This window comes from Oncorhynchus masou, chromosome 5, assembly GCF_036934945.1.
Source record: "Oncorhynchus masou masou isolate Uvic2021 chromosome 5, UVic_Omas_1.1, whole genome shotgun sequence".
NCBI classification, from domain to species: Eukaryota; Metazoa; Chordata; class Actinopteri; order Salmoniformes; family Salmonidae; genus Oncorhynchus; species Oncorhynchus masou.
This window is the reverse complement of record NC_088216.1, coordinates 5,927,619-5,954,178: the sequence shown is the minus strand read 5'-3', so window position 1 is coordinate 5,954,178 and position 26,560 is coordinate 5,927,619. Positions and strand designations below refer to the sequence as shown.

The 26,560-nt window shown below is 46.6% G+C and overlaps 1 protein-coding gene across 3 annotated transcripts; it reads left to right on the top strand.

Annotated features, from left to right (window-relative positions):
- Positions 1-224: 224 nt before the first annotated feature.
- On the top strand, positions 225-25,608 carry ints15 (integrator complex subunit 15). Of its 3 annotated transcripts, XM_064959496.1 has the most exons (10): positions 225-299; positions 1,633-1,699; positions 2,011-2,118; positions 2,370-2,484; positions 3,357-3,463; positions 4,724-4,892; positions 7,848-8,125; positions 12,456-12,681; positions 12,767-12,806; positions 23,719-25,608. In XM_064959496.1, the coding sequence occupies exons 2-10, from the start codon at positions 1,640-1,642 to the stop codon at positions 23,909-23,911; spliced, it is 1,296 nt and encodes a 431-aa protein (XP_064815568.1). In that variant the 5' UTR covers positions 225-299; positions 1,633-1,639; the 3' UTR covers positions 23,912-25,608. The 3 variants fall into 3 exon arrangements, with proteins under 3 accessions (XP_064815568.1, XP_064815574.1, XP_064815581.1); XM_064959502.1 differs by lacking the exon at positions 1,633-1,699 and having other exon boundaries at positions 242-299; XM_064959509.1 differs by lacking the exons at positions 225-299; positions 1,633-1,699; positions 2,011-2,118 and adding an exon at positions 2,239-2,256.
- The last annotated feature ends 952 nt before the right edge of the window (positions 25,609-26,560 follow it).

Genomic DNA, 26,560 nt, shown 5'->3' with positions numbered 1-26,560 from the left:
GTTAAATGTAGAACTATCTGTCATCATACTCAGTGTGTTTTCTGGTCCAGTACCAACTAACATAATCAAACGTTGGATGCTGATAAACCCCATCAGAACAGAACTAAACGTTGGATGCTGATAAACCCCATCAGAACAGAACTAAACGTTGGATGCTGATAAACCCCATCAGAACAGAACCAAACGCGTTGTGACGGACGGGGCAGTTGTCCTCTGTTTGTACTTCATGGGTTTCCGTAGTTGAAAGTGTAAACGGTGGCGCATGCACCCCGTCGCGTTAAAATATCTTCTCTTTCAAGGTAAGAAAGCGTTTCTATATTAACTGCGTAACTCGTGTAGTTACACAAACCCGTTGTAATAGAGCAAACAACAGCAACCATAGCTAGTTAGTTTCTAGGATTAAAAACAAACCGACTATAACTCGCCTCTTTCCGTGGTTTGCTTGTTAATCAGAGAGTATTGTAGTTTTGGGACACAACATGAGTCTGTATATTGGTTGGGATGCCTTTTTGGCCGTTTTGGGATGACAGTAATGACTAGTTGTTTAGCGTATCTCCGTTATTTGGTGGTATGAGTCCCAAACATCTTCACATTATTCAGCTTGAATAGCTGGTCCAAGTTGAATGGCGGCTTCCTGGGCATTCATAAGGATCTGCATGTTCAACTTCTCCTGTACGGACAGATTCTGGTTCACTACACTTTGTTAGCTCCCCTGAGTGATGGCTGGCAGATACACTAGCTAGCTAGCTCCCCTGAGTGATGGCTGGCAGATACACTAGCTAGCTAGCTCCCCTGAGTGATGGCTGGCAGATACACTAGCTAGCTAGCTCCCCTGAGTGATGGCTGGCAGATACACTAGCTAGCTAGCTCCCCTGAGTGATAGCTGGCAGATACACTAGCTAGCTAGCTCCCCTGAGTGATGGCTGGCAGATACACTAGCTAGCTAGCTCCCCTGAGTGATGGCTGGCAGATACACTAGCTAGCTAGCTCCCCTGAGTGATGGCTGGCAAATACACTAGCTAGCTAGCTCCCCTGAGTGATGGCTGGCAGATACACTAGCTAGCTAGCTCCCCTGAGTGATGGCTGGCAGATACACTAGCTAGCTAGCTCCCCTGAGTGATGGCTGGCAGATAGCTCCCCTGAGTGATGGCTGGCAGATAGCTCCCCTGAGTGTGATGGCTGGCAGATAGCTCCCCTGAGTGTGATGGCTGGCAGATAGCTCCCCTGAGTCTGATGGCTGGCAGATAGCTCCCCTGAGTGTGATGGCTGGCAGATAGCTCCCCTGAGTGTGATGGCTGGCAGATAGCTCCCCTGAGTGTGAAGGCTGGCAGATAGCTCCCCTGAGTGTGATGGCTGGCAGATAGCTCCCCTGAGTGTGATGGCTGGCAGATAGCTCCCCTGAGTGTGATGGCTGGCAGATAGCTCCCCTGAGTGTGATGGCTGGCAGATAGCTCCCCTGAGTGTGATGGCTGGCAGATAGCTCCCCTGAGTGTGATGGCTGGCAGATAGCTCCCCTGAGTGTGATGGCTGGCTAAGTGCAGCAAGTGAAGTTTTAAAACATTGTGTAAGATCATTCTATCTTGTTTAATGGAGCTGCTGTTGAGTGTGTTACTGTGTGTTCTGATGTTTCAGGGACCTGATGATGAGTGATATGCGCCAGTCGTTGCTACGTCGAGATGCGCTGAGCGCCGCTAAAGAGGTTCTGACCATGTCTGGATATTTGTCAGTCTGCTATTGTGTTGTAATGATTCTAGGTTAGCTACAGGAAGCCCAGTTAGTGGTTATTAATGTGTTGTAATGATTCTAGGTTAGCTACAGGAAGCCCAGTTAGTGGTTATTAATGTGTTGTAATGATTCTAGGTTAGCTACAGGAAGCCCAGTTAGTGGTTATTAATGTGTTGTAATGATTGTAGGTTCGTTGGAGGAAGCCCCCTTAGTGGTTATTAATGTGTTGTAATGATTGTAGGTTAGCTGCAGGAAGCCCTGTTAGTGGTTATTAATGTGTTTCAGGTGCTGTACCATCTGGATATCTACCTGTCTGGCCAGGTTCAGAATAACCCCTCCCCCTCGGTGGACACGCCCACTCTGGAGCTAGTGGAGGAGTTTATACTGCACAGGGTACGACACCACACACACACACACACACACACACACACACACACACACACACACACACACACACACACACACACACACACACACACACACACACACACACACACACTGAAACTGGTGGAGGAGTTTATACTGCACAGGGTACCACACACACACACACTCTCAATGTTGCCTCTTTAGGTTGCCTTTATGTCCTGTCTCCATGGTTTCACGTGTGTGTGTGTGTGTGTGTGTGTGTGTGTGTGTGTGTGTAGAGGATGAGTGCCTTACAGGAGCTGCAGCTGTTGGAGATCATGTGCAGCTGTTTCCAGGAACAGAGTCGAGACGCTGTGAGACAACTCATTTTCTCTGCCCTGTTCACTCTACAAGGTGATCTTTAACCCTGACCCTAACTCATCTTTTCTGTTCACTCCACAAGGTGATCTTTAACCCTGACCCTAACTCATCTTCTCTGTTCACTCTACAAGGTGATCTTTAACCCTGACCCTAACTCATCTTCTCTGTTCACTCTACAAGGTGATCTTTAACCCTGACCCTAACTCATCTTCTCTGTTCACTCTACAAGGTGATCTTTAACCCTGACCCTAACTCATCTTCTCCGTTCACTCTACAATGTGATCTTTAACCCTGACCCTAACTCATCTTCACTCATCTATCATATTAGATCAAAGGAACTTGAGTGAACATATAACACAACAATTACATACTTATTTAATTTATTATATAAGCAACTTTATGCAACACCCAGTGCCCCTGTGTGAAAAGTAGGTTGTGCAATCTTTAGCTGCAATGACTCCAACCAAACACTTCCTGTAGTTGTTGAGTCCATCTCGTCCAGTTAACTCCAGTTTGTCAAAAAGCACCTGGATGATCATCAAGAGTTAAGGGCTGGTCAGTCAGCATTTCACTGTGTGGTCCACACCTGTTGGTTAAGGGCTGGTCAGTCAGCATTTCACTGTGTGGTCCACACCTGCTGGTTAAGGGCTGGTCAGTCAGCATTTCACTGTGTGGTCCACACCTGTTGGTTAAGGGCTGGTCAGTCAGCATTTCACTGTGTGGTCCACACCTGTTGGTTAAGGGCTGGTCAGTCAGCATTTCACTGTGTGGTCCACACCTGTTGGTTAAGGGCTGGTCAGTCAGCATTTCACTGTGAGGTCTACACCTGTTGGTTAAGGGCTGGTCAGTGTGTTTGTGTTGAAGTTGAATTGAATCTGTGTTTTACTTTTCCTTCTGTCGCCAAGGTAACCAGGCTGACGAGAGTCGCATGGCGTTGCTAGGCAAGCTAGTTTCCATGGCGATCGCTGTGGGCAGGGTCCCCATCCTGGAGTGTGCTGCTACCTGGTTACAGGTTAGAACACAATAACACACACCTTCACTTACCGAGGACAGGTCTATGGAGTGATTTAGGTATAGGTTATCAATAACACACACCTTCACTTACCGAGGACAGGTCTATGGAGTGATTTAGGTATAGGTTATCAATAACAGAGTTTTGGCCTGCCTGGTGAAATCACCAGGCGGTAAATTAGATAATAGACCAATAAGAAAGAGCTTTCCCAACCTTTCTGCCAATAACGACTCATTTCTGTTTTCACTTCCCCACTCGGACCACTCCCAGACAGTCCTAATTAAATACTTGCTTGAGAAGTTGCTCTTTGCTAAGAAGCTATTTTTATTTCTTTTTGACCATTTTAATGTAAAACAATCACAGTGAGGTACTTAATTGTTAACCAGAAATGAATTGATATTGTGTGTGTGTTCCAGCGGTCCCATCCTGTCTACTGTAGAAGACTAACCAGAGTGTGTGTGTGTGTGTGTTCCACTGGTCCCATCCTGTCTACTGTAGAAGACTAACCAGAGTGTGTGTGTGTGTGTGTGTGTTCCAGTGGTCCCATCCTGTCTACTGTAGAAGACTAACCAGAGTGTGTGTGTTCGTGTGTTCCAGTGGTCCCATCCTGTCTACTGTAGAAGACTAACCAGAGTGTGTGTGTGTTCCAGTGGTCCCATCCTGTCTACTGTAGAAGACTAACCAGAGTGTGTGTGTGTGTGTGTTCCAGCGGTCCCATCCTGTCTACTGTAGAAGACTAACCAGAGTGTGTGTGTGTGTGTGTGTGTTCCAGCGGTCCCATCCTGTCTACTGTAGAAGACTAACCAGAGTGTGTGTGTGTTCGTGTGTTCCAGTGGTCCCATCCTGTCTACTGTAGAAGACTAACCAGAGTGTGTGTGTGTTCCAGCGGTCCCATCCTGTCTACTGTAGAAGACTAACCAGAGTGTGTGTGTGTGTGTGTTCCAGTGGTCCCATCCTGTCTACTGTAGAAGACTAACCAGAGTGTGTGTGTGTGTGTGTTCCAGCGGTCCCATCCTGTCTACTGTAGAAGACTAGCCAGAGTGTGTGTGTGTGTGTGTGTGTGTGTGTTCCAGTGGTCCCATCCTGTCTACTGTAGAAGACTAACCAGAGTGTGTGTGTGTGTGTGTGTGTTCCAGTGGTCCCATCCTGTCTACTGTAGAAGACTAACCAGAGTGTGTGTGTGTGTGTGTGTGTTCCAGTGGTCCCATCCTGTCTACTGTAGAAGACTAACCAGAGTGTGTGTGTGTTCGTGTGTTCCAGCGGTCCCATCCTGTCTACTGTAGAAGACTAGCCAGAGTGTTGGTGGATGACTATTGTTCCCTACTTCCTGGTTCCATGGTTCCAACCCTCAACAACCTCAGCTGTTCCTGTCGTCCATTCTGCTGCCAGTTCATCACTGCTGTTACCACCCTGTATGACCTCTCTACAGGTACACACACTGCTGTTACCACCCTGTATGACCTCTCTACAGGTACACACACTGCTGTTACCACCCTGTATGACCTCTCTACAGGTACACACACTGCTGTTACCACCCTGTATGACCTCTCTACAGGTACACACACTGCTGTTACCACCCTGTATGACCTCTCTACACACCGTTAGGAAAATGTGGTGCCAGACATTTGACCGTTTTAATTCACCAGACTCATATGCATTGGGTGCGTAACCTGATTAGGGCGTTCAGCCACAGTGCTCCGAATGACAGAAATAACATTTATGGTAATTAATCTCAACAGAAGGTGTAAGTGAAGGATGTAACGCTGTGCGACCTGACTGGAATCCCACTTTAAAGATGTTAGAAGAACTGGCCACACGTACTGTTCCTCAGCCAACAAGATGAGTAACGAACAGCTAAATCACTAGCCTGTCAATCTACTATCAGCCAACAAGATGAGTAACGAACAGCTAAATCACTGGCCAACAAGATGAGTAACGAACAGCTAAATCACTAGCCAACAAGATGAGTAACGAACAGCTAAATCACTAGCCTGTCAATCTACTATCAGCCAACAAGATGAGTAACGAACAGCTAAATCACTAGCCAACAAGATGAGTAACGAACAGCTAAATCACTAGCCAACAAGATGAGTAATGAACAGCTACATCACTAGCCTGTCAATCTACTATCAGCCAACAAGATGAGTAACGAACAGCTACATCACTAGCCTGTCAATCTACTATCAGCCAACAAGATGAGTAACGAACAGCTAAATCACTAGCCTGTCAATCTACTATCAGCCAACAAGATGAGTAACGAACAGCTAAATCACTAGCCAACAAGATGAGTAATGCCCTACCACACTGCCCTACCCTGTGCTCTGACCTCTTTCTCCCCTCTCTCTCCAGATGAAATCTCGCTTCTTGTGACGGCCGGCCGCCCAACAACCTGCCCGCTTGACCCTATCCCCTCCTCTCTTCTCCAGACCATCTCCGGGGACCTTCTCCCTTACCTCACCTCGCTCATCAACTCATCCCTGACCGCTGGCTACGTCCCTTCCGTCTTCAAGAGAGCGAGAGTTGCACCCCTTCTGAAAAAACCTACACTCGATCCCTCCGATGTCAACAACTACAGACCAGTATCCCTTCTTTCTTTTCTCTCCAAAACTCTTGAACGTGCCGTCCTTGGCCAGCTCTCCCACTATCTCTCTCAGAATGACCTTCTTGATCCAAATCAGTCAGGTTTCAAGACTAGTCATTCAACTGAGACTGCTCTTCTCTGTATCACGGAGGCGCTCCGCACTGCTAAAGCTAACTCTCTCTCCTCTGCTCTCATCCTTCTAGACCTATCGGCTGCCTTCGATACTGTGAACCATCAGATCCTCCTCTCCACCCTCTCCGAGTTGGGCATCTCCGGCGCGGCCCACGCTTGGATTGCGTCCTACCTGACAGGTCGCTCCTACCAGGTGGCGTGGCGAGAATCTGTCTCCTCGCCACGCGCTCTCACCACTGGTGTCCCCCAGGGCTCTGTTCTAGGCCCTCTCCTATTCTCGCTATACACCAAGTCACTTGGCTCTGTCATAACCTCACATGGTCTCTCCTATCATTGCTATGCAGACGACACACAATTAATCTTCTCCTTTCCCCCTTCTGATGACCAGGTGGCGAATCGCATCTCTGCATGTCTGGCAGACATATCAGTGTGGATGACGGATCACCACCTCAAGCTGAACCTCGGCAAGACGGAGCTGCTCTTCCTCCCGGGGAAGGACTGCCCGTTCCATGACCTCGCCATCACGGTTGACAACTCCGTTGTGTCGTCCTCCCAGAGCACTAAGAACCTTGGCGTGATCCTGGACAACACCCTGTCGTTCTCAACCAACATCATGGCGGTGGCCCGTTCCTGTAGGTTCATGCTCTACAACATCCGCAGAGTACGACCCTGCCTCACACAGGAAGCGGCGCAGGTCCTAATCCAGGCACTTGTCATTTCCCGTCTGGATTACTGCTCGCTGTTGGCTGGGCTCCCTGCCTGTGCCATTAAACCCCTACAACTCATCCAGAACGCCGCAGCCCGTCTGGTGTTCAACCTTCCCAAGTTTTCACGTCACCCCGCTCCTCCGCTCTCTCCACTGGCTTCCAGTTGAAGCTCGCATCCGCTACAAGACCATGGTGCTTGCCTACGGAGCTGTGAGGGGAATGCACCGCAGTACCTCCAGGCTCTGATCAGGCCCTACACCCAAGCAAGGGCACTGCGTTCATCCACCTCTGGCCTGCTCGCCTCCCTACCATTGAGGAAGTACAGTTCCCGCTCAGCCCAGTCAAAACTGTTCGCTGCTCTGGCCCCCAATGGTGGAACAAACTCCCTCACGACGCCAGGACAGCGGAGTCAATCACCACCTTCCGGAGACACCTGAAACCCCACCTCTTCAAGGAATACCTAGGATAAGATAAGTAATCCTTCTCACCCCCCCTTAATGATTTAGATGCACTATTGTAAAGTGGCTGTTCCACTGGATGTCAGAAGGTGAATTCAAATTTGTAAGTCGCTCTGGATAAGAGCGTCTGCTAAATGACTTAAATGTAAATGTAAATGTAATGAAAACCCTGTACAGCTGTTATTAGGCTATGTCATGTCAACATCTCTAAATACCTCTTGGTGTGTGTTTGGTGTGTATAGAGGAGTTGACTCCCCCTGTACAGCTGTTATTAGGCTATGTCATGTCAACATCTCTAAATACCTCTTGGTGTGTGTTTGGTGTGTATAGAGGAGTTGACTCCCCCTGTACAGCTGTTATTAGGCTGTGTCATGTCAACATCTCTAAATACCTCTTGGTGTGTGTTTGGTGTGTATAGAGGAGTTGACTCCCCCTGTACAGCTGTTATTAGGCTGTGTCATGTAAACATCTCTAAATACCTCTTGGTGTGTGTTTGGTGTGTATAGAGGAGTTGACTCCCCCTGTACAGCTGCTACAGATGGTGGTGTCCTGGATCCAAGACCAACCTCGATTGGTCCTCATCACTCTGCTGAACACGCCCCCCTCCTCCAGCCAGCCAATCGGCTCCCTGGACCTCACACCGCTGGCTGGGCTGGTGCGCTGGTGTGTCAAAGCCCCATTGGCTTACAGAAGAGACGGGAAGCAGGACTTGGCCAATGGGACGACAGAGACTGAGCTGGAGGCAGGGCCTCTCTTCTCTGAGCTACATCTCAGTGTCCTGCAGGTTTGTCCAGTCTCAATGTCCAGTCTCAATGTCCAGTCTCAATGTCCAGTCTCAATGTCCAGTCTCAATGTCCAGTCTCAATGTACAGTCTCAAACCTAACTTTTGGGACAGTTGTGTAACTGAGGTCGTTAGGACGTACGTTTGGATTACAAACCTCCAGACAGTGAGACAGACCATCATAGCAGCAGAACCTCCAGACAGTGAGACAGAACATCATAGCAGCAGAACCTCCAGACAGTGAGACAGACCATCATAGCAGCAGAACCTCCAGACAGTGAGACAGACCATCATAGCAGCAGAACCTCCAGACAGTGAGACAGACCATCATAGCAGCAGAACCTCCAGACAGTGAGACAGAACATCATAGCAGCAGAACCTCCAGACAGTGAGACAGACCATCATAGCAGCAGAACCTCCAGACAGTGAGACAGAACATCATAGCAGCAGAACCTCCAGACAGTGAGACAGAACATCATAGCAGCAGAACCTCCAGACAGTGAGACAGACCATCATAGCAGCAGAACCTCCAGACAGTGAGACAGAACATCATAGCAGCAGAACCTCCAGACAGTGAGACAGACCATCATAGCAGCAGAACCTCCAGACAGTGAGACAGAACATCATAGCAGCAGAACCTCCAGACAGTGAGACAGACCATCATAGCAGCAGAACCTCCAGACAGTGAGACAGACCATCATAGCAGCAGAACCTCCAGACAGTGAGACAGACCATCATAGCAGCAGAACCTCCAGACAGTGAGACAGAACATCATAGCAGCAGAACCTCCAGACAGTGAGACAGACCATCATAGCAGCAGAACCTCCAGACAGTGAGACAGAACATCATAGCAGCAGAACCTCCAGACAGTGAGACAGAACATCATAGCAGCAGAACCTCCAGACAGTGAGACAGACCATCATAGCAGCAGAACCTCCAGACAGTGAGACAGAACATCATAGCAGCAGAACCTCCAGACAGTGAGACAGAACATCATAGCAGCAGAACCTCCAGACAGTGAGACAGACCATCATAGCAGCAGAACCTCCAGACAGTGAGACAGAACATCATAGCAGCAGAACCTCCAGACAGTGAGACAGACCATCATAGCAGCAGAACCTCCAGACAGTGAGACAGAACATCATAGCAGCAGAACCTCCAGACAGTGAGACAGAACATCATAGCAGCAGAACCTCCAGACAGTGAGACAGACCATCATAGCAGCAGAACCTCCAGACAGTGAGACAGACCATCATAGCAGCAGAACCTCCAGACAGTGAGACAGAACATCATAGCAGCAGAACCTCCAGACAGTGAGACAGACCATCATAGCAGCAGAACCTCCAGACAGTGAGACAGACCATCATAGCAGCAGAACCTCCAGACAGTGAGACAGACCATCATAGCAGCAGAACCTCCAGACAGTGAGACAGACCATCATAGCAGCAGAACCTCCAGACAGTGAGACAGACCTGTCCATTACTCAGCACCTCAGACTGAAGGAATCACATCTCTGTTTTTAGAATATTGGCACGAAAATCTGTCTCCAACTAGATGGAAGCCTAGCTACTGTTTTGGTCTAAATCTGTCTCCAACTAGATGGAAGCCTAGCTACTGTTTTGGGCCAAATCTGTCTCCAACTAGATGGAAGCCTAGCTACTGTTTTGGTCTAAATCTGTCTCCAACTAGATGGAAGCCTAGCTACTGTTTTGGGCCAAATCTGTCTCCAACTAGATGGAAGCCTAGCTACTGTTTTGGTCTAAATCTGTCTCCAACTAGATGGAAGCCTAGCTACTGTTTTGGTCTAAATCTGTCTCCAACTAGATGGAAGCCTAGCTACTGTTTTGGTCTAAATCTGTCTCCAACTAGATGGAAGCTTAGCTACTGTTTTGGGCCAAATCTGTCTCCAACTAGATGGAAGCCTAGCTACTGTTTTGGTCTAAATCTGTCTCCAACTAGATGGAAGCTTAGCTACTGTTTTGGGCCAAATCTGTCTCCAACTAGAGGGAAGCCTAGCTACTGTTTTGGGCCAAATCTGTCTCCAACTAGATGGAAGCTTAGCTACTGTTTTGGTCTAAATCTGTCTCCAACTAGATGGAAGCCTAGCTACTGTTTTGGTCTAAATCTGTCTCCAACTAGATGGAAGCCTAGCTACTGTTTTGGGCCAAATCTGTCTCCAACTAGATGGAAGCTTAGCTACTGTTTTGGTCTAAATCTGTTTCCAACTAGATGGAAGCTTAGCTACTGTTTTGGGCCAAATCTGTCTCCAACTAGATGGAAGCTTAGCTACTGTTTTGGTCTAAATCTGTTTCCAACTAGATGGAAGCTTAGCTACTGTTTTGGTCTAAATCTGTCTCCAACTAGATGGAAGCCTAGCTACTGTTTTGGGCCAAATCTGTCTCCAACTAGATGGAAGCCTAGCTACTGTTTTGGTCTAAATCTGTTTCCAACTAGATGGAAGCTTAGCTACTGTTTTGGTCTAAATCTGTCTCCAACTAGATGGAAGCCTAGCTACTGTTTTGGGCCAAATCTGTCTCCAACTAGATGGAAGCCTAGCTACTGTTTTGGTCTAAATCTGTTTCCAACTAGATGGAAGCTTAGCTACTGTTTTGGTCTAAATCTGTCTCCAACTAGATGGAAGCCTAGCTACTGTTTTGGGCCAAATCTGTCTCCAACTAGATGGAAGCCTAGCTACTGTTTTGGTCTAAATCTGTCTCCAACTAGATGGAAGCCTAGCTACTGTTTTGGTCTAAATCTGTCTCCAACTAGATGGAAGCTTAGCTACTGTTTTGGTCTAAATCTGTCTCCAACTAGATGGAAGCCTAGCTACTGTTTTGGGCCAAATCTGTCTCCAACTAGATGGAAGCTTAGCTACTGTTTTGGTCTAAATCTGTTTCCAACTAGATGGAAGCTTAGCTACTGTTTTGGTCTAAATCTGTCTCCAACTAGATGGAAGCCTAGCTACTGTTTTGGGCCAAATCTGTCTCCAACTAGATGGAAGCCTAGCTACTGTTTTGGTCTAAATCTGTCTCCAACTAGATGGAAGCCTAGCTACTGTTTTGGTCTAAATCTGTCTCCAACTAGATGGAAGCTTAGCTACTGTTTTGGTCTAAATCTGTCTCCAACTAGATGGAAGCCTAGCTACTGTTTTGGGCCAAATCTGTCTGCAACTAGATGGAAGCCTAGCTACTGTTTTGGTCTAAATCTGTCTCCAACTAGATGGAAGCCTAGCTACTGTTTTGGGCCAAATCTGTCTGCAACTAGATGGAAGCTTAGCTACTGTTTTGGGCCAAATCTGTCTCCAACTAGATGGAAGCCTAGCTACTGTTTTGGTCTAAATCTGTCTCCAACTAGATGGAAGCCTAGCTACTGTTTTGGGCCAATGAGAATTAAGATGATGTGCACTTGCATCCCACTTGTCAAGATTCCAGAATTCTAAACCCATTGGCGAGTGTGTCCCGCTGCCAGCTGTTTATTTTCTTTTAAACAATTTAAATGTAACCTTTATTTCACTAGGCAAGTCAGTTAAGAACAAATTCTTATTTACAATGACAGCCCACACCGGCCAAACCTGGACCACTTGTATGCCGCCCTATGGGACTCCCAATCACGGTCGGTTGTGATACAGCCTGGATTCAAACCAAGATGTCTGTAGTGATGCCTCTAGCACTGGGATGCAGCCCAGTAATATGATTCCATATGAAACACTGCCAGACAGATGCACACTGGTAATAGATTGTGAGAAATATGTAAAAACCAAACGTCACCACTTGCCAGTGACTTGATAAGCTGATTTAGCTAACGTGACCTGCTCATGGTGCCTGCTATTTACTAGCTTCATTGACCAGCAGAGATGGAACTTAGCAAACTAGTGATTTGGGGTTCTGATATATGGCTTGTAGCAGCTTTATTTAGGACCGTTTGACAGCTGGCTGATGAAGAACTTGTAGACATGTTCTCAGAAATCAGTCCTGAGTGCAGCCAGCAGCAACGGACTCCATACTGTCTACTGATTCTTTCCTGCTCATGTTTTTATTTAAGAAATACTGTATTAAACACCTTAGCTGCTTGACGTAAGCACTGGCAGAAATGTCAACATGAGTTACAGGTTAACAACAATAACTGCCAATAAAGCAAACATAAAGCACCCCCGTGGAACCGCACCCCCGTGGAACCGCACCCCCGTGGAACCGCACCCCCGTGGAACCGCACCCCCGTGGAACCGCACCCCCGTGTTTAGAGGTCATCGACTCTTCCTCCCGGGAGTCCTGGGTCAGGGCCAGGTCATGTTTAGAGGTCAGAGGTGATGAACTCAACACTTATCTGTTCCAGGTGTTACTGCTCCTCCCGGGCGTTCTGAGAGAGAAGGGGCTTCTGGGTCGTCTGGCGTTGCTGCAGCCCGACCAGCTGACTTCTCTGATCTCTGACCTCTCTGGTCTTCTGGAGGAGCTGAACCCTCTCCACTCCGATACACAAACACACATCCAGCTCACTCTGGATAGGCTGGCCCAGGCCCTGCAGGTGTCCATGGCAGCAGGGGCGCTGCTCTGCTCTAGAGGTAGGGATGTTATATCCTGTGTCTTCTACAGTTGTGATGTCCTGTGTCTTCTACAGTTGTCTTATCCTGTGTGTTCTCTCCACAGAGGACCTGAGAGCTCTCTGTTCCCTCCTCCCACACAACAAGTAAGAACCAGTCACAATGCACCCTTTGCCCTCCCCCACAACCAATCACAATGCACCCCTAAACCTTCCCAACAACCAGTCACAATGCACCCCTAAACCTTCCCCACAACCAATCACAATGCAACCCTCTTCCTGTCAAGATCTGTTCTTACCCTCCCCCTGTTCAGACCTGTTCTGTCCTGTTTCCAGCCTAAGAGGTGTATGTGTGTGATCTTCCTAAGTAGTGCATGATGTCATGATCCTTATAGTTCCAGAATGTTATGATAATGGCAGCCATTTTGGCGAAGGAGAAATCCAAACCAGTCTAATACCCTCAATGCACATTCTACATTCGAACGTTCCAAGCCCTCTTCATATCGGGGGAGTCGTTTCCTGTGCGTTGTCAGGCATTGCCAACAGGGAGAAGATCTCGTTAAATATGGTTTAAATCCGTTAAAATTAATAAATTACATTGAGGATTTAGAAGCTCCAGCAATGCGCTTGTGAGAAAAATGTAAGAAAATTTGAAAACGAGTGTTTCAACATAGTAAAACCACTACAAAGCTGATGCTAGCTAGCCTCTTACATAGGATTGACTGGTTAGCTAGCTAGAATCAGAGCCATCAGGATAATATCATAGACAGACTGGATCTAACGTTGTTTTACAGAGAAATAGGTCTATCTACTTGTCATGTTAGTTGCATCTAACATTTAGTTTACAAATGATTGTTTGCTAAGGTGTGATCTCGGGCTCCCGAGTGGCGCAGCAGTCTAAGGCACTGCATCTCAGTGCTTGAGGCGTCACTACAGACACCCTGGTTCGATTCCAGGCGGTAATTCTTTTTTATTGGTCACATACACGTGGTTCGCAGATGTTATTGTGAGTGTAGCGAAATTCTTGTGTTTCTAGTAACGACAGTGCCATATCTAACAAGTAATATCTAACAATTCCACAACATCTCCCTAATACACACAAATCTAAGGAAAGGAATAAGAATGTATAAACATATGGATGAGCAATGTCAGAGCAGGATAGGCTAAGATGCAATAGATAGTAAAGAATAGAGTTGAAGTCGGAAGTTTACATACTTAGGTTAGTCGTTAAAACTATTTTTTCTACACATTTCTACACATTTCTTGTGAACAAACTATTCCAGTGGGTCAGCAGTTTACATACACTAAGATGACTATAACTTTAAACAGCTTGGAAAGTTCCAGAATATTATGTCATGGCTTTAGAAGCTTCTGATAGGCTAATTGACATTTGAGTCAATTGGAGGTGTACCTGTGGATGTATTTCAATGTCTACCTTCAAACAGTGCCTCTTTGCTTGACATTATGGGAAAATCAAAAGAAATCAGTCAAGACCTCAGAAAACAATTGTAGACCTCCACAAGATTGGTTTATCCTTGGGAGCAATTTCCAAATGCCTGAAGGTACCACGTTCATCTGTACAAACAATAGTACGCAAGTATAAACACCATGGGACCATGCAGCCGTCATACCGCTCAGGAAGGAGAGGCATTCTGTCTCATAGATTAACATATTTTTGTGCGAACAATGCAAATCAATCCCAGAACAGCAGCAAAGTACCTTCTGAAGATGCTGGAGGAAACGGGTACAAAAGTATCTATATCCACAGTAAAACGAGTCCTATATCGACATAACCTGAATGGCCGCTCAGCAAGAAAGGACACTGCTCCAAAACCGCCATAAAAACTACAGATTACGGCTTGCAACTGTACATGGGGACAAAGATTGTACTTTTTTGAGAAATGTCCTCTGGTCTGATGAAACAAAAATATAACTGTTTGGGTATAATGAACATCGTTATGTTTGGAGGAAAAAGGAGGACGCTTGCAAGCCGAAGAACACCATCCCAACCGTGACGCACGGGGGTTGCAGCATCATGTTGTTTGGGTGCTTTGCTGCAGGAGGGACTGGTGCACTTCACAAATAGATGGCATCATGAGGTAGTGAATTTTGTGGATATATTAAAGCAACATCTCAAGACATCAGTCAGGAAGTTAAAGCTTGGTCGCAAATGTTGTGGCAAAATAGCTTAAGGACAACAAGTCAAGGTATTGGCGTGGCCATCACAAAGCCCTGATCTCAAAGGGAATGTGATGAAAGAATAAAAGCTGAAATAAATCATTCTCTCTACTATTATTCTGACATTTCACATTCTTAAAATAAAGTGGTGATCCTAACTGACCTAAAACAGGGCATTTCTACTAGGATTAAATGTCAGGAATTGTGAAAAAGAGTTTAAATGTATTTGGCAAAGGTGTATGTAAACTTCTGACTTCAACTGTACATATGAGATGAGTAATGCAAGATATGTGAGCATTGTTAAAGTGGTATTATTAAAGTGATTCGTGTTCCATTTGATTAAAGTGGCCAATGACTTCAAGCCTGTATATAGCCTCTCTGTGCTAGTGATGGCTAATGACCTTGAGATAGAAGCTGTTTTTCAGTCTCTCGGGCCCAGCTTTGATGCACCTGTACTGACCTCGCCTTCTGGATGATAGCTGGGAGTACAGGCAGTGGCTCGGGTGGGTTTTTTTTTGTCCTTGATGATCGGGATGCGTTGTGCAAACCGCACCACCCACTTGAGAGCCCTGCGGTTGTGGGCGGTGCAATTGCTTTACCAGGCGGTGATACAGCCCGACAGGATGCTCTCAATTGTGCATCTGTGAAAGTTTGAGGGTTTTGTGGGTGGAGCATTTCAGTTTGTCAGTGATATGTACTCAGAGGAACTTAACTTTGCACCCTCTTCATTGCTGTCTTGTCGATGTGGATAGGGGGTGCTCCCTCTGCTGTTTCCTTAAGTCCCGGGTCATCTCCTTTGTTTTGTTGATGTTGAGGGAGAGGTTATTTTCCTGACAACACACTCCGAAGCCCTCACCTCCTCCCTGTAGATTGTCTTGTTGTTGTTGGTAGTCAAGTCTACTACTGTTGTGCCATCTGCAAACTTGATGATTGAGTTGGAGGCGTTCATGGCCACGCAGTGAATAGGGAGTACAGGTGAGGGCTCAGAACGCATCCTTGTGGGGCCCCAGTGTTGAGGATCAGTGAAGTGGAGATGTTGTAGGTAAAACCTTCACCACCTGGGGGTGGCCCGTCAGGTAGTCCAGGACCCAATTGCACAGGGCGGGGTTGAAACCCAGGGCCTCAAGCTTAATGATGAGCTTGGAAGGTACTATGGTGTTGAATGCTGAGCTGCAGCCGATGAACAGCATTCTTACATAGGTATTCCTCTTGTCCAGGTGGGAACCAAGGAAGAAACCTAGAGAGGAACCAGGCTATGAGGTGTGGCCAGTCCTCTTCTGGCTGTGCCAGGTAGAGATTATAACAGAACAAACTACTACCCTGAGACAAGGCTGAGTATAGCCCCCACACTACTAGAGGGATATCTACCACCCTACTACCCTGAGACAAGGCTGAGTATAGCCCCCACACTACTAGAGGGATATCTACCACCCTACTACCCTGAGACCAGTCTGAGTATAGCCCCCACACTACTAGAGGGATATCTACCACCCTACTACCCTGAGACAAGGCTGAGTATAGCCCCCACACTACTAGAGGGATATCTACCACCCTACTACCCTGAGACAAGGCTGATTATAGCCCCCACACTACTAGAGGGATATCTACCACCCTACTACCCTGAGACAAGGCTGAGTATAGCCCCCACACTACTAGAGGGATATCTACCACCCTACTACCCTGAGACAAGGCTGAGTATAGCCCCCACACCACTAGAAGGATATCTACCACCCTACCACCCTGAGACCAGGCTGAGTATAGCCCCCACACCACTAGAGGGATATCTACCACCCTACTACCCTGAGACAAGGCTGAGTATAGCCCCCACACTACTAGAGGGATATCTACCACCCTACTACCCTGAGACAAGGCTGAGTATAGCCCCCACACCACTAGAGGGATATCTACCACCCTACTACCCTGAGACCAGGCTGAGTATAGCCCCCACACCACTAGAGGGATATCTACCACCCTACTACCCTGAGACAAGGCTGAGTATAGCCCCCACACTACAAGAGGGATATCTACCACCCTACTACCCTGAGACAAGGCTGAGTATAGCCCCCACACTACAAGAGGGATATATACCACCCTACTACCCTGAGACAAGGCTGAGTATAGCCCCCACACCACTAGAGGGATATCTACCACCCTACTACCCTGAGACAAGGCTGAGTATAGCCCCCACACTACTAGAGGGATATCTACCACCCTACTACCCTGAGACAAGGCTGAGTATAGCCCCCACACCACTAGAGGGATATCTACCACCCTACCACCATGAGACAAGGCTGAGTATAGCCCCCACACTACAAGAGGGATATCTACCACCCTACTACCCTGAGACAAGGCTGAGTATAGCCCCCACACTACAAGAGGGATATCTACCAACCACCACCCTACTACCCTGAGACAAGGCTGAGTATAGCCCCCACACTACTAGAGGGATATCTACCACCCTACTACCCTGAGACCAGGCTGAGTATAGCCCCCACACTACAAGAGGGATATCTACCAACCACCACCCTACTACCCTGAGACAAGGCTGAGTATAGCCCCCACACTACTAGAGGGATATCTACCACCCTACTACCCTGAGACAAGGCTGAGTATAGCCCCCACACTACTAGAGGGATATCTACCAACCACCACCCTACTACCCTGAGACCAGGCTGAGTATAGCCCCCACACCACTAGAGGGATATCTACCACCCTACTACCCTGAGACCAGGCTGAGTATAGCCCCCACACTACTTGAGGGATATCTACCACCCTACTACCCTGAGACAAGGCTGAGTATAGCCCCCACACTACAAGAGGGATATCTACTACCCTGAGACAAGGCTGAGTATAGCCCCCACAATACTTGAGGGATATCTACTACCCTACTACCCTGAGACAAGGCTGAGTATAGCCCCCACACCACTAGAAGGATATCTACCACCCTACTACCCTGAGACAAGGCTGAGTATAGCCCCCACACTACTAGAGGGATATCTACCACCCTACTACCCTGAGACCAGGCTGAGTATAGCCCCCACACTACTAGAGGGATATCAACCACCCTACTACCCTGAGACCAGGCTGAGTATAGCCCCCACACCACTAGAGGGATATCAACCACCCTACTACCCTGAGACCAGGCTGAGTATAGCCCCCACACCACTAGAAGGATATCTACCACCCTACTACCCTGAGACAAGGCTGAGTATAGCCCCCACACTACTAGAGGGATATCTACCACCCTACTACCCTGAGACCAGGCTGAGTATAGCCCCCACACTACTAGAGGGATATCTACCACCCTACTACCCTGAGACAAGGCTGAGTATAGCCCCCACACCACTAGAGGAATATCTACCACCCTACTACCCTGAGACCAGGCTGAGTATAGCCCCCACACTACTAGAGGGATATCTACCACCCTACTACCCTGAGACAAGGCTGAGTATAGCCCCCACACCACTAGAGGGATATCTACCACCCTACTACCCTGAGACCAGGCTGAGTATAGCCCCCACACTACTAGAGGGATATCTACCACCCTACTACCCTGAGACAAGGCTGAGTATAGCCCCCACACTACTAGAGGGATATCTACCACCCTACTACCCTGAGACCAGGCTGAGTATAGCCCCCACACTACTAGAGGGATATCTACCACCCTACTACCCTGAGACAAGGCTGAGTATAGCCCCCACACCACTAGAGGGATATCTACCACCCTACTACCCTGAGACCAGGCTGAGTATAGCCCCCACACTACTAGAGGGATATCTACCACCCTACTACCCTGAGACAAGGCTGAGTATAGCCCCCACACTACTAGAGGGATATCTACCACCCTACTACCCTGAGACCAGGCTGAGTATAGCCCCCACACTACTAGAGGGATATCTACCACCCTACTACCCTGAGACAAGGCTGAGTATAGCCCCCACACTACAAGAGGGATATCTACCAACCACCACCCTACTACCCTGAGACCAGGCTGAGTATAGCCCCCACACCACTAGAGGGATATCAACCACCCTACTACCCTGAGACAAGGCTGAGTATAGCCCCCACACCACTAGAGGGATATCTACCACCCTACTGCCCTGAGACCAGGCTGAGTATAGCCCCCACACCACTAGAGGGATATCTACCACCCTACTGCCCTGAGACCAGGCTGAGTTTAGCCCCCACACCACTAGAGGGATATCTACCACCCTACTACCCTGAGACAAGGCTGAGTATAGCCCCCACACTACAAGAGGGATATCTACCACCCTACTACCCTGAGACAAGGCTGAGTATAGCCCCCACACCACTAGAGGGATATCTACCAACCACCACCCTACTACCCTGAGACCAGGCTGAGTATAGCCCCCACACTACTAGAGGGATATCTACCACCCTACTACCCTGAGACCAGGCTGAGTATAGCCCCCACACCACTAGAGGGATATATACCACCCTACTACCCTGAGACAAGGCTGAGTATAGCCCCCACACTACTAGAAGGATATCTACCACCCTGAGACCAGGCTGAGTATAGCCCCCACACCACTAGAGGGATATCTACCACCCTACCACCCTGAGACAAGGCTGAGTATAGACCCCACACTACTAGAGGGATATCTACCACCCTACTACCCTGAGACCAGGCTGAGTATAGCCCCCACACCACTAGAGGGATATCTACCACCCTACTACCCTGAGACAAGGCTGAGTATAGCCCCCACACTACTAGAGGGATATCTACCACCCTACTACCCTGAGACAAGGCTGAGTATAGCCCCCACACTACTAGAGGGATATCTACCACCCTACTACCCTGAGACCAGTCTGAGTATAGCCCCCACACTACTAGAGGGATATCTACCACCCTACTACCCTGAGACCAGGCTGAGTATAGCCCCCACACTACTAGAGGGATATCTACCACCCTACCACCCTGAGACAAGGCTGAGTATAGCCCCCACACCACTACAGGGATATCTACCACCCTACTACCCTAAGACAAGGCTGAGTATAGCCCCCACACCACTAGAGGGATATCTACCACCCTACTACCCTGAGACCAGGCTGAGTATAGCCCCCACACCACTAGAGGGATATATACCACCCTACTACCCTGAGACCAGGCTGAGTATAGCCCCCACACTACTAGAGGGATATCTACTACCCTGAGACCAGGCTGAGTATAGCCCCCACACTACTAGAGGGATATCTACCACCCTACTACCCTGAGACCAGTCTGAGTATAGCCCCCACACTACTAGAGGGATATCTACCACCCTACTACCCTGAGACAAGGCTGAGCATAGCCAGCATATAGCAGATGTTAATGTGTACACACAAGTATAAAGGAATTAATAAGAATATGTGCATAAAAATATATGAATGAGCAATGGCCGAACGGCTTAGGCAAGATGGTATAGAGTATAGTATATACCAGAGGTGGGCAAAGTTTTTGACTCGCGGGCCACAATGGGTTCTAAAATTTGACAGAGGGGCCGGGCCAGGAGCATTTGGAGGGAGTGTTTGGGCCGGATAAACTAAAGCATTAAATGTAGTGTGTGCAAACCTCATAGCACAGTAAGAACACTACAACCCAATTTATTAACTGTCTTTCAAATGTGAAAAATAGCCCTTATCAGTTAATAAATTTGTCTCAAGGAATATGCAAGATATGGCATTTACATACTATTTCGGAGATACTGGGAGGAGGAAATGTAAATAGATTAAAATAACATACGCACTGTGATTTATCAAGATTGCGTCTGTTTTTAATAAGTTTCAATCGAAGGTGCAAAGTTAAAGAAATCAACATTTATTGAAAAATGGAATCACTTTCAACATTCAAAACATATTATTACACAACGAAATACTCAAGCTCAATAATATCTACTTGTGTTAAACTCCGCAAAATCATGGATGGATTGTCCTGACCGCGCGCTCTACAAACTCGCCACGGACGCCCTCGCCTTCACGCGCAAACAGTACACGTGTATCGTTGCCAAGCACACAGACATAGGCTGTATTAAATATCAGCTGAAAATTTAAATTTAAATTAAGAGCGATGTGCGGCGTGTTAATTAAGCTATTGTACCGCTGCTGTGCGTAAATGCGCATTGCTCTTAATTAAAAGACGCACTTCCAAACTTTCCATATGCATTTTTTCATAACACAGCAGAAAAACTCACCATTTCAGTTGGAACAGTGTTGTTGGTCTCCCTTTTTTGCCAGTGCATCAAAGTCTGGAGTTAGTTTTGTTGTGGCAATTCTCAGGACAGATCTGAGGTGTTGGTCAGTTAACTTTGATCTGTGATGGGCTTTGTTGATTTTCATGACGCTAAACGTCTGCTCACACACGTAGGTCGAGCCAAACAACACCAGCATCTTCTGCGCCGTCCTCCGGAGGTGTGGAAACGCGGTCTCGTTAAGTGAAGCATAAAAGTCATTCAGTTTAAGAGACTTGAACTTCTCCTTTGAGACGGAGTCAGACTGAAGATCGATCAGTTCCAATTGCAGCTCCTGCGGTGCTGATTCGGGGTCTTGTGACAGGGGACAGGACACCAGTTGAAGTGACTTGTCAATTTTTTCAAAATCACAGAACCGACGGCAAAATTCTCTGTGCAGATCGTCCAGTGATTTGCAGTATTTCTTCGCATTTCGGGCGGCCTCTTTCTGCACGGCTAGTGTGGGGAAATGTGCGAAAGATTTGTTTGACATTTGCCTGGAGAATAAAACCAGCTTGGATTTGAAGGCTCTCACATTTGTGTACATGTCGTGCGCAAACTGATCTTTCCCCTGTAGCTTCACGTTCAGCTCATTCATGTGTGAAAATATGTCCACAGCAAACGCAAAGTCACAAAGCCAGTTTGTGTCGCTCAGCTCGGGAATTCTTCGGATTTCCCCATTAAATAAAAAATGAGCGAATCTCGTCTTTGAGCTCCCAGACTCGTTGAAACACTTTCCCCAAACTTAACCAGCGGACGCGAGAGTGGTAAAGTAGGTCCTGGTGATCCGCATTAGTTTCTTCCAGGAACGTAATGAACTGACGATGATTAAGTCCCCTTGCTCGTATGAAGTTAACAAGTTTTACAACTGGATCCACGACGTGATTAAGCTGCAATACAGACTTACACAGAGACTCCTGATGAATGATGCAGTGAAGTAAAATAACATCCTGGTCAGGGTTTTCTTCTTTCACTTTATCCTGGATTCTTTTCAGCAGCCCGATGTTTTTTCCAGTTAAATTTGGCGATCCATCCGTGGTGACATTGGCAAGTTTACTCCAAGGTAGCTTCATTCTCTCGATGACAGCAGACACCTGTTCATATAAGTCCTCTCCTCGCGTTTTCCCTTTCAGTGATTCCATGCTCAAAAGCTCCTCCGTTATCTCAAAACTGTCGTTAATCCCTCAGATAAAAATTAGGAGCTGAGCAGTGTCTTTTATGTCGTTACTTTCATCCAGTGCTAGTGAATATAACTTAAAGGACTCCGCCTTTTTGTTTAACTCGCTGACTATATCTTCGTCAATCAGTTCCACGCGGCGAGTCACTGTCCTGCGTGCTAAACTGATTTTTTCAAACTTGGGTTTGCTCTCCGGACACAAGAGACCTGCTGTCTCTACCATGCACTCTTTCAAAAACTCGCCTTCGGAGAAAGGCTTGCTAGCCTTTGCTAATTTGAATGCCAGCAAATAACTTGCCTTGGTACTTGACTCTTGAATTGCAGTTTGTCGGTGAAAAAAGTTCTGTTGACTCTGTAAATTAGCTGCCAACCTCTGAGCAGTAGCCGCCCGTTCTTGTGTTGACTGCTTGCTAGCATAGTTTGCATGCTTCGTGGCAAAGTGACGGCTGATATTGTACTCTTTGAAAACCGCAACAGCTTCTTGGCATATCAGACATACAGCCGTTGATCGGACTTCAGTGAAGAAGTATTTTGTTGTCCACTCCTTATTAAACTCGGCATTCGCTGTCCACTTTCCTTCTCTTTGGTCCGCTCATTTTCACAGAAGGGCTTAATGGTGACGTGAAACGAAGTGAAAATTAAAGTGAAATAAAGAGAAATACGCGCCACTCCAACAACGGTCAATGTGTTTTGAGTGCGCCATCTATTGGGGAAACGTGGGCATTGCAGGGAAAGGGGAAAGTTCGGCGGGCCGGATTAAAAAGCCTAACGGGCCGTATGTGGCCCGCGGGCCGTAGTTTGCCCATGTCTGGTATATACAGTGGGGCAAAAAAGTATTTAGTCAGCCACCAATTGTGCAAGTTCTCCCACTTAAAAAGATGAGGCCTGTAATTTTCATCATAGGTACACTTCAACTATGACAGACAAAATGAGAAAAAAAATCCAGAAAATCACATTGTAGGATTTTTAATGATTTTATTTACAAATTATGGTGGAAAATAAATGTCTTCCATTTTCTCACTCTGGCCTTGCTGGCCTTACTAATTCTATGAATGGAATTTAGCCGTTTCAATACATTTCATCCATATTTAGTGACATCTCCCTCCCTAAGTTAGGGTGGGGGTTAGGGTTAGCGACATCTCCCTCCCTCCTTAAATTAGGGTTAGGGTGGGGGGTAGGGTTCGGTATATACATTTAATCCATATTTAGCGACATCTCCTCCATCCCTAAGTTAGGGTGGGGGGTAGGGTTAGCGACATCTCCTCCTTCCCTAAGTTAGCGAAACATTGCGACAGGACGGAATTCAAACCGAAGTCAAACGGTAATGAAACCACGCTATGAAGAAGAATGGAAGGTGCTTAGAATGCATTGACGGAACTGGAATGAATAGCAGTAGAGGCTATAGGTGATGCATTCCCTGCTGTTACAGATGCAGGACAAAGTGTGTTGTAATTCCTAATTCTATGGTGTCTCTCAGTTTGCTCCAGCTGGTGATGTCTGGTCCAGTGCAGCAGAGTGGATTCTACCCCCACATCCACACCCCTCCTCTGGGGTACAGCCCCCGGCCCAGCCCCTTAGGACCTCACCCTTCCTCTCACTCTCCCCATCCCTCCTTCCCTTCTCAACCTTTCCTTCCAAGCATGGCCTTTCCCTTCCGCCCCAGCCACTAAAGAGATGTGTGGACACATGGAAGACAACAACATTGGTGTATACTGAGTATTTGGACTGTTTGTCAAATCAATCTGTTTTACCATGTTTCATTAATAAATTGTACATCCTTCCACCCATGTTTTGTATAATAAATGGACCACAGCGTCTATGCCCTCCCACCTATCTGTTCATTAATAAATTGACCACAGCGTCTATGCCCTCCCACCTATCTGTTCATTAATAAATTGACCACAGCCTGTACACCCTTCCACGTATGTTTCATGAATTGTATATATTTATTTAACCTTTATTTTGACAGGGAAGACATATTGAGACATATGTCTCTTTTCCAAATGCGCCCTGTATAGTACAATATAAATATACACATTAAATACTACATATATAATTTAAAGTATTGTTGGGGGAATTATTTGTGGGTGAATGTAACTGTTTTTTCTGGGTGATGTGACATTTTATTTGTGCTTACCATGACTGTGTTTTGGACACACCTTCTCATTCAGGGTTTTTCTTAATTTTTTATTTCCCCTTAATTTAACCAGGGAGGCCAGTTGAGAACCATTTCTCATTTACAACTGCGACCTGGCCAAGATAAAGCAAAGCAGTGCAACACAAACAACACAGTTACACATGGGTTAAACAAACGTACAGTCAATAACGCAATAGAAAATCTATATACAGTGTGTGTAAATGTAAGATTAGGGAGCTAAGGCAATAAATAGGCAATAGCGTTGAAATAATTACAATTTAGCATTAACACTGGAGTGATAGATGTGCAGAAGATGATTGTGCAAGTAGAGATACTGGGGTGCAAAGGAGCAAGAAATAAATTAATATGGGGATGAGGTAGTTTGGTGTGCTATTTACAGATGGGCTGTGTACAGGTTCAATGATCTATAAGCTGCTCTGGCAGCTGATGCTTAAAGTTAGTGAGGGCGATGTAAGTCTCCAGCTTCAGTGATTTTTGCAATTCGTTCCAGTCATTGGCAGCAGAGAACTGGAAGGAAAGGCGGCCAAAGGAGGAGTTGGCTTTGGGGATTTTCTACATTGTAGAATAATAGTGAAGACATCAAAACTAGGAAATAACACATATGCAATCATGTAGTAACCAAAGAAGTGTTGAACAGATCAAAATATATTTTATATTTGAGATTCATCAAAGTAGCCACCCTTTGCCTTGAAGAGAGCTTTGCACACTGTGCTGGGGAATAATTAGAATTGGTTGGTAACATAGGTAAGATGTTTTATATTCATCATATGTTTGTAAGTTACTTCTCATCAGAATGTCATTTTTGTATAATACTATGGCGGGGTTGCAGTATCTGTTCTATGTCAAGACTAAGTTGCTTGGGCCGGAGAGAGGGGAGAGGTCAAGCGTGTATCTCTTGGCTCCACAATGTTTGTGCCAGTCAGTGTGTCTCTGTGATCTTCTCAAGATAGGATGGATTTGATATATGCCTGTTGATATGGAGGATTTGTTTATGGTTCTGAGTTTGAGAAAAGAGCATAGTTTAGGAGACAAAGCTGAACGATGAATTATGTCTATGCTGTCTGGCTATGTGTGTCTTTTGCTATTTAAGGATCTCAGTTGCAATGTGTAAGGAACTCTCAGATAATTCATTGATAGACACTGAATTGATCTGAGAGTCACAGGGTTGTGATAGAGCTCATATAATTAAAGATGGACTTTGATAACTAACTCTGACTCGTGTGTGGTTTGCTCTCATGATTTGGTAAATAGAGGAAATTTCCACGACAACACTTGGCATTCTCTCAACCAGCTTCATGAGGTAGTCACCTGGAATGCATTTCAATTAACAGGTGTGCTTTGTTAAAAGTTCATTTGTGGAATTTCTTTCCTTCTTAATGTGTTTGAGCCAATCTGTCTGTCCTTTGGTCTGATGAGTCCAAATTCGATTTTTGGTTTCAACCGCTGTGTCTTTGTGAGATGTGGCGTAGGTGAATTGGTAATCTATGCATGTGTGGTTCCCACCATGAAGCATGGAAGAGGAGGTGTGATGGTGTGGGGTTGCTTGCTGGTGACACTGTCTGTGAATTATTTAGAATTCAAGGCACACTTAACCAGCATGGCTACCACAGCATTCTGCAGCGATACGCCATCCCGTCTGGATTGGGCTTAGTGGGACTATCATTTGTTTTTCAACAGGACAATGACCCAACACACCTCCAGGCTGTATAAGGGCTATTTGACCAATAAGAGTGATGGAGTGCTGCATCAAATGACCTGGCTTTCACAATCACCCGACCTCAACCCAATTGAGATGGTTTGGGATGAGTTGGACCGCAGAGTGAAGGAAAAGCAGCCAACAAGTGCTCAGCATATGTGGGAATTCCTTCAAGACGGTTAGAAAAACATTCCAGGTGAAGCTATTTGAGAGAATGCCAAGAGTGTGCAAAGCTGTCATCAAGTCACAGGATTGACACCTGTAGTAAATTCAATTGATAGCACATGATTTGGAAATGCACACACCTTCTACCTCCAAGCCATAAGGCTGCTGAACAATTAATCAAATGGCCACCAAACTATTTACATTGACCCCCCCCTCCATTTGTTTTTTACACTGCTGCTCCTCACCGTTTATTTTCTATGCATAATCACTTCACCCCTACATTTACAAATTACCCCGACT